This window comes from Saccopteryx leptura, chromosome 4 (genome assembly GCF_036850995.1).
Source record: "Saccopteryx leptura isolate mSacLep1 chromosome 4, mSacLep1_pri_phased_curated, whole genome shotgun sequence".
NCBI lineage: Eukaryota > Metazoa > Chordata > Mammalia > Chiroptera > Emballonuridae > Saccopteryx > Saccopteryx leptura.
In genome coordinates, this window is record NC_089506.1 from 222,315,760 (window position 1) to 222,323,985 (window position 8,226).

Sequence of the window (8,226 nt, forward strand, 5' to 3'; positions counted from 1 at the left end):
TCCCACTAGCAAAGCATCAGGGTTCCCGTTTCTCCATACGGTCTCCACAATGTATTCGCCTGCATTAAAAAATAATATGGACATTCTATGAAAAACAGGCAGAAAAGGTTTTAAAAGTTTCAGTCGGGGAGGTCAGGGATTTTGAGAGGTGAAACGAACCTATCAAAAATAAGAAAATAAAACAAAATAAACCTGACTGCGGTCCTCCGAGCGGCAGAGGGCGCTCTTGGGAGCCTCACGGCGCAACTGTGGCGAGATCCCGTTGCTAGGAGACGGAGGTGCGTCCCTCGGTTCGAGAGCGGTTGCCTCTCGCCGCTGTCCCAGGCTCTGTCTCGCCCCAGAACTGAGATCTCAGGTCCTACTTACTACCCGTCCGAGAGCAGGTCCTGGAGGCGTTTTCCTTCTACTGCCCCGGCTAGTGCTGGCCGTGGCGGCCCCAGGATCTTTGCATCTTTGCCCAGATCGGTCCTCCTTGGCCAGCGATGTCTAAGAAAGGCAAAAAGGCCAAGACGCCGCTGTCGCCGGAGGAACAGCTGCTGCTCTTTCAGCAGAAGGTGCTGGCGGAGGAGGAGACAGCCAAGAAAAGGGAGAGGCTCCTGAGTCAGTTCTTGAAGGTGATGGCTCTTCTGCCTTTCTCCCTGCCCACGCCCACCGGCCGCTCCTTGCCCACCTGCCGCTCCTTGCCCACCGGCCGCTCCTTGCCCACCAGCCGCTCCTTGCCCTGACCCTGTTGCCTTCACCATGTCCTGGTTGGCGGCCTCCTTTCCGCGTCTGCCTCCCTTCCTCCGGAAATCTGGAGACCCAAATACACGTAGATTTCAGACAACAGTATTTGAGAGGAGGAGGCGGTGGTCTAGAGCTCGGGCAGCCACAGCTGAGCCCCTGAGCTGGGACCCTGAGCTGGGACAAGGAGGTGCTCTCAGCCATGCCAGCTGTTTTGGAATGCTGACAGTCTCCCTGGAGACGAGTCTCATTACAAACAGCATCCTGGTCCAGTCTCATTACAAACAGCATCCTGGTCGGAGGGACCCTCCGCCCTGAAGGAAGTTCACCCTTCCCCTCGGTGAAACGCCATCCGGGCTGGTCCTGTCTTACGGGAGACCCAAACAAAACAGGAACGGGAACTACCTGGGTGTTATCCATCAGGAGCTTTGGTCCCTTGGGAAAAACAGAGGGTAAAGATGTCAGCCAACCGACAGGCTCAGTGTGATCTTGTTTGTTGGAGCGGATTGGGGGGGGCTTTTGGCCCTGACTTCCCGCCGGGTGTATTTATTTATGCCTTCGCACAGGACAAGCTGGCCAAGGAAGAGAACAGCAGCGCTCTGAACCTCAATAAGATCAACACACAGTGGAGAACTGTTCTTCGAGAGGTCAAGACCAGAGAGCTGCAAACGGACATCGAGATCCTCAGCCAGACATTTGAACGAGTGGTGGACTGCAAGGACAACGTCATCAGGGTGGGCATTCCTCCCGAGGGGACCCCTGAGATGGCCGCTCTGGTCTCTTCTCTGAGTAGAATGGACCTCGGGCCGAGAAAATGAATCAGTTACGCAGTTTTTATTATTTTATTTTATTTTTAGTGAAAAAGGGATAGACAGGCAGGAAGGGAGAGAGATGAGAAGCATCGATTCTTCTTTGGGGCACCTTAGTTGTTCATTGATTGCTTTCTCTTCTGTGCCTTGACTGGCGGGGCTCCAGGGGAGCCAATGACCCCTGGCTCAAGCCAGTGACCCCTGGCTCAAGCCAGCGACCGTGGGCTCAATCCAGCGACTGTGGAGTCATGTCTATGATCCCATGCCCCAGTCAGCGACCCCACCTTCAAGCGGGTGAGCCCGCACTCAAGCGGACAGAGGCCATCCAGTCAAAACAGTCACTCTCTTTCCACCCAGTCGTTAGCTAAGGACCTGTCGGAAGCCGAGGAGCAACACGCGCACGCCCTTCGCAGCCACTTGCACAATATTGACCAGCTGCTGGCCCTGCAGAGATGCCGACTCAACGCCCTGGAGGAAAACTACAACATGGAGCTGGAGACCCTCACCCAGGAGTTTGAGACCGAGAGGTATGAGGGCTGGAGTCCCAGGGAGCACACGGAGTCTGTGACAAGGAGCTGGCCGTCAGCAGGTGGCCGGCTCCCTGGAGCGTCCCACCTGGATTATGACATTACCCCTCAGCAAAATGATCCTGACTTCCTTCTAAACTCACTTGGGTTGAAGCCTGTGGCCTCAGCCTTCCTTTGCTCATGCCAGGTGCCGCTTTGTAATGCCCTTGCCACCCACTTTCCACTCTCAAAGTGCTACCCGTCTAGCAGGGGACAGGGACGGGAAGGGAGAGGTCTCCCCGCAAACTTTTGCACTTTCTGATTTTTATATCATATGATTATGTCATATAACTTTTTTAAAAAAATCTAAATTAAAAAATCTTATTGACCCTGGCCGGTTGGCTCAGTGGTAGAGCGTCAGCCTGGTGTGCGGAGGACCCGGGTTCAATTCCCGGCCAGGGCACACAGGAGAGGCGCCCATCTGCTTCTCCACCCCTCCCCCTCTCCTTCCTCTCTGTCTCTCTCTTCCCCTCCCGCAGCCAAGGCTCCACTGGAGCAAAGTTGGCCCCAGGTGCTGAGGATGGCTCTGTGGCCTCTGCCTCAGGCGCTAGAGTGGCTCTGGTTGTGACAGAGTGACGCCCCGGATGGGCAGAGCATCACCCCCTGGTGGGCGTACCGGGTGCATCCCAGTCGGCGCATGCGGGAGTCTGTCTGACTGCCTCCCTGTCTCCAGCTTCAGAAAAAGACAAAAAAAAAAAAAAAAAATCTTATTATTTTTGACCCTGAAAGAATAGAGCCCTCTCTCCTTCTGTTCTCCTTTAGTACCTAGGAGTTTGTACCATTCATATTGTTTTTTTTGTTTTTGTTTTTTTTTAGTGAGAGGAGGGGAGATAGACTCCTGCATGCATGCTGACTGGGATCCACCTGCAACCCCCCCATCTGGGGCTAATGCTTGGACCAGCCAAGCCACTGGCTGCGGGGAAAGGAAGAGAGAGAAAAGGGGGAGAGGGAGGGGGAGAGAAGCAGAGGGTTGCTTTTCATGCGTGCCCTGACCAGGGATCGAACCTGGGATGTCTGCACGCCGGGCCGATGCTCTATCCAGGGAGCCAACCGACCAGGGCCATTCATAGAGTTTGATTACATCCTGCTTTGAGTTGTCATTATTGGTCGATATGCTTGTCCCTCAGAGCAGGGACAGGAGTGTCTCATCTCCCATAGGAAGACAATTGTTGACCAACATGAGAAAGAGATTCGCTACCTGCAAGATCTCTTCATGGCCATGGAGCAGAACCATATAGATTCTGAGTATGAAAGCAAGCTGGAGTTCCAAAGCTTGCGGGAGGATCTCAAAAACAAGGTACGGGGGGGGGGGGGGGGGGGGGGGTGATGGCCGGGAGCCGGGGGGGGGGGAGGGAAAATGCTCAAGGCTAGTAGAGTTAGAAGAGAACCCTGTAACCAACATAATCAGGACAACATCCCCCATTGCCACTGCAGGTCACCCTCCTGCCTTTTGTACTGTTATGCAAATTGACAGGAGGGAGGATTATTGTGACATATCAAGGAAATGCATTTTAGAGTGAAAAAGCCACAGGGAGATCCTCCAGCTTCACCCCTGTGATTTGTGGATGGGGACCCTCAGGCCCCCCAAAAGCAAAATGACCTGCAGAAGTCACACTGCTGATTCACAGCAGAGCCAAGAAGAGACTCCAGTCTCTGGCCCCTTGGCCCAAAGTGTTTTCCACCATCCTGGAGGTTGCCAACTTTGGGTAGCCTGCAGACCTGGGTTTGGGTGTAGGGTTTTTTGTTTTGTATTTTGTCAAAATAATAATAATAATAATAATAATAAAGTTCCTACATTTAAAAATTGGGAGATTCACATACAATCCAAGCTTTCAGCTTCCCTTGAAAATTGTCAAGATCTGAGCCACTATTTCCAAATGGACACATTCACGTGGAGCTGAGCAGCTGTGGCTTCCTCTCTCCCTCTAACCAAAGAGCTTCTCCTCTCCGGTTCGCCCCAGGCCCCATCTAGCCCGCAACCCTTATTTCTCCCCTCCGCCTGGTCTTCGAAGGCGCTTTCCTTGGCGACCCCTGCGCTACAATGCGCTGTAAACAGTGTACGAGCGCCACGTGGGCCGGGGGTGGGGGAGGACACGAGGAGAGTCATTCCAAGCCTTGGCTAACTCCGGGCCACTTTCCAGACCTTAGAAGAGAAGCACTTTCTCAGGCTGCAGCAAGAGAATGTGGTGGAAGGTCTGTGGGCGAGGTTCCAGGACGCGCTCAAGAGATACACGGACGCCACCGAGGACCGTAAGGTCGCCTTCGAGGCCCTGAAGGTGAAGGACGAGAAGAGCTCCAAGGAGATCGGAGCGCAGATGAAGAGGATACTGCGGCTGCAGGTTCGTGCCGCCCCCCGCCAGCCCCGCCCACCGCTTCCCAGCCCATCCATCGGCCCTCCGGGGCCTCGTGACTGCGTGGGGGGAGATGCTCTGCTCCGAGTTCGGTCCCCACCCCCGACAGTCCCGTGACCTGTCTCTCTGCAGACCCTCCGCTTGTCGAGGGTCCCCTCCGATCTGCTGATTCTCTCCTGCCAGGACTCCATCGTTTCTCTGAAAGACAAGATCGCGACGCACAGCCGTGAGAGTGAAGAGCAGAACCAGCACATCCGCGAGGACAAAGAGCTGGCCCTTGCCCAGCTACGGAAACTGAAGACCCAAAGGACGCAGGCCCGGAGGATAGCTCAGGAGGGCTTGGTCAAGCTCACCCTGGAGAGCGACGCCACCCTCAAAGCCCTGAGGAAGACTGTGGATAAGGTAGGTAAGGAGGGGGGAGGGGGGTGCAGACAGAACCAAGGAGCCGGGCTCCCTGCGCAGTGAAGGGGGGTGGAGAGCGCGGGAGGATGCTTCCTCCTGTTTCCTGCCTGAGTGGACACTTGGAATACCTCTTTTAATTTTTTTTTCTTTTTTTATTTCTGAAGCTGGAAACGGGGAGAGACAGACAGACTCCCGCATGCGCCCGACCGGGATCCACCTGGCACGCCCACCAGGGGGCGACACTCTGCCCACCAGGGGGTGATGCTCTGCCCCTCCGGGGCGTCGCTCTGTCGCGACCAGAGCCACTTCTAGCGCCTGGGGCAGAGGCCAAGGAGCCATCCCCAGCGCCCGGGCCATCTTTTGCTCCAATGGAGCCTTGGCTGCGGGAGGGGAAGAGAGAGACAGAGAGGAAGGAGGGGGGGGGGAGTAGTGGAGAAGCAAATGGGCGCTTCTCCTGTGTGCCCTGGCCAGGAATCGAACCCTGGTCCCCCGCACACCAGGCCGACGCTCTACTGCTGAGCCAACCGGCCAAGGCCTAATTATTATTTTTATTTTATTTTAGTGAGAGGAGGGAAGGCAGAGACAGACTCCTGCATGTGCTTCGATTGGGATGCACCCAGCATGCCGACTCCAGGGCGAGCTCTGCCCATCTGGGGCCCTTGCTCTGTTGCTTAGCAACCAGAGCCTTTTTTTTTTTTTTAGAGACTGAGGCGAAGTCCATGGAGCCATCCTCAGCGCCCTGGCCAACTTTGCTCCAGTGGAGCCTTGGTTGTGGGAAGGGAAGAGAGAGAGAGAGAGAGAGAGAGAGAAAGGAGAGGGAGGAGGGTAGAGAAGCAGATGGGCACTTCTCCTGTGTGCCCTGGCCGGGAATCAAACCCGGGACTTCCACACACTGGGCTGATGCTCTACCGCTGAGCCAACCAGCTAGGGTCAGAAATACCTTTTTTATTTCATATTCCCTTCTCTCCCATTTTAAATTAAGAGAATAAATAATGAATAAATTGTATAGGACTCTAAAACACTCGGACTAGTGCTTGGCACGCGGCAAGCCCTTTGTGTGAGATGTATATACACACACACATACATATTGTACATACATACATATATATCACTCTTGTCTCCCACTTGGATGAGTAGCTAGCCTCCTGGTTCAAGCAGGGAGCCAACTCCCACCTCTCTTTCCTAATAAAAACGTCTTTCTGCCTTCCATAGGGGGAAAGGATCCTGACACTTGCTGAAATATGTAGGAAGTTTGAAACCGAGGAAGAAAAAGTGTTGCCTTTTTATTCATCAGCACTGACTCCTGAGGAGCAGGAGGAGATAGAGAAAGCTGTCCCGGAGGAGTTCGCTGAGGAGCTGGCCAAGGTGAAGGGCCCAGTCCCGGAGGCCTGGGCTCAGGGTTGGGGAGCATGGGGCCCCGGGCTGTGTCTGCTCATGGGCCCCACTGCACACCTTCTCCCTTTCTTTTTCTTTACTTTATTTTTATTCAGTGAGAGGAGGGGAGGCAGAGACTGACTCCCACATGCACCCTGTCGAGGATCCACCTGGCAAGCCCACTAGGGGGCGATGCTCTGCCCATCTGGGGCCTTAGTGCCTGAGGCAGAGGCCATGGAGCCATCCTCAGTGTCTGGGGCCAACTAGCTCCAATTGTGCCATGGCTGCGGGAGGAAAAGAGAGAGAGAGAGAGAGAGAGGAAAGAGAGGGGGAAGGGTGGAGAAACAGATGGGGGCTTCTCCTGTGTGCCCTGACTGGGAATCGAACCCGGGACTTCCACACGCCGGGCTGACTCTACCACTGAGCCAACCAGCCAGGGCCAGACCTTCTCCCTTTCAATCCCCCCCAGGTGACGGCGGACTACACGGGCATGGAGAATTTCTGGAAACGGTACAACAAGGTGAGGCTGGAGCAGCTGAGCCTCCAGCGCCGACGCGCCCAGCTGGCGGAGGTCAACGACAAGCTGCGGGAGACGCTCAAGCAGTACCTGAACGGCATCTCGGTGAGCGAGGAGGTGCTGGGCCAGCCCAACCCGCTCCTCATGGTCAACTACCGAAGCAGCGTGTCCCAGTCCTCGTCCACACCCACGGCCCCGCCCCCGCCGGGCCGGGCGGCGGACACCACTCCCTACGTTGTTGAGGCGGCCCACGTGACCCCCCACAGCCTGTGATCCGAGGAGGAGGATCCCTCTCCAGCCTCCAGAGAATGTATTTTTTCTTGAGAGAGAGACCTGAGGACTTCGCTATTAAACTTTCCCGTAGAGTTCAGGAGCGCTTTCATATCTTTGCCACACTGGACAGAGCCGGCTCGTCTGCGGGCACGAGGAGTACCGCAGCCCCCGGGGAGTGGAGAGGAGAGCCAGGCAGCCACCAAGAGGCTTGTTTCTCAACGAAGAGAGTCAGGCACCCCGGGAGCCGAAGCTCATCCCTGTGGGACCTGATCCTGCGGGGAAGAGTGGAGAACAGGCCCCGGGGGAAGTGAGGAGAGGAAGAGGAGGCCACCCAGAGCCTCTCACCACACTCACGCCGGACAAGACCCAGCTCAGAGTGCCTCTCCCCCACACACACACATTCCCACTTACAGAAGAGCCTCCGACGGGATCAGGCGAAGAAAAAAGCTTTTAAAAAATATTACGTATTATTTATTTATTTATTTTTAATTTAATTTTATTTTATTTTTGTATTTTTCTGAAGCTGGAAACGGGGAGGCAGTCAGACAGACTCCCGCATGCGCCCAACCGGGATCCACCTGGCATGCCCACCAGGGGCGATGCTCTGCCCATCTGGGGCATCACTCTGTTGCAACCAGAGCCATTCTAGCGCCTGAGTCAGAGGCCACAGAGCCATTCCCAGCACCCAGGCCAACTTTGTTCCAATGGAGCCTCTGCTGCGGGAGGGGAAGAGAGAGACAGAGAGGAAGGAGAGGGGGAGGGGTGGAGAAGCAGATGGGCACCTCTCCTGTGTGCCCTGGCCGGGAATTGAACCCGGGACTCCTGCACGCCAGGCCGACGCTCTACCACTGAGCCAACCAGCCAGGGCCATGTATTATTTCCTTTGTGCTCTTGTTTTGTTTCTCTTCCTTGACCTTCTGTTTTGGAGACTCAGGTCTGTTGGCTTTTCTGTATAGGTGGGACCCAGTGACACTCAGGAGGGCGTCAGCAAGGCGGAGCCTCTAGGCTCAGGCAGGAGGGGGCCTCCAGGGCCCACAGGATGGGTCTGCTGGAAGCCAAGAGGGTAGTAGACCCATCGACCCTCCGGTGAGGAGTAAGCGCCTACTGGTCAAGGTCCCAGGAAAGTGGGGGAAACGGCCCTTAACCTCCAGCCAGACAGCTGAGTCACCGACACCCCCGAGTCTGTCCAGACCTGACTCCCCGGCCCCGGG

General features: G+C 55.6%; 1 protein-coding gene across 3 annotated transcripts; it reads left to right on the top strand.

The window, feature by feature from the left end:
* The first annotated feature begins 307 nt into the window (after positions 1 to 307).
* LOC136403990 (dynein regulatory complex subunit 2-like) lies at positions 308 to 7,797 on the top strand. Of its 3 annotated transcripts, none has more exons than XM_066383436.1 (8): positions 308 to 614; positions 1,290 to 1,457; positions 1,890 to 2,059; positions 3,257 to 3,395; positions 4,240 to 4,437; positions 4,633 to 4,851; positions 6,064 to 6,216; positions 6,695 to 7,797. In XM_066383436.1, exons 1-8 carry the CDS (start codon positions 483 to 485, stop codon positions 7,013 to 7,015), a joined length of 1,500 nt encoding a protein of 499 aa, XP_066239533.1. In that variant the 5' UTR covers positions 308 to 482; the 3' UTR covers positions 7,016 to 7,797. The 3 variants fall into 3 exon arrangements, with proteins under 3 accessions (XP_066239533.1, XP_066239535.1, XP_066239534.1); XM_066383437.1 differs by lacking the exon at positions 308 to 614 and adding an exon at positions 700 to 828; XM_066383438.1 differs by lacking the exon at positions 6,064 to 6,216.
* Positions 7,798 to 8,226: the final 429 nt, after the last annotated feature.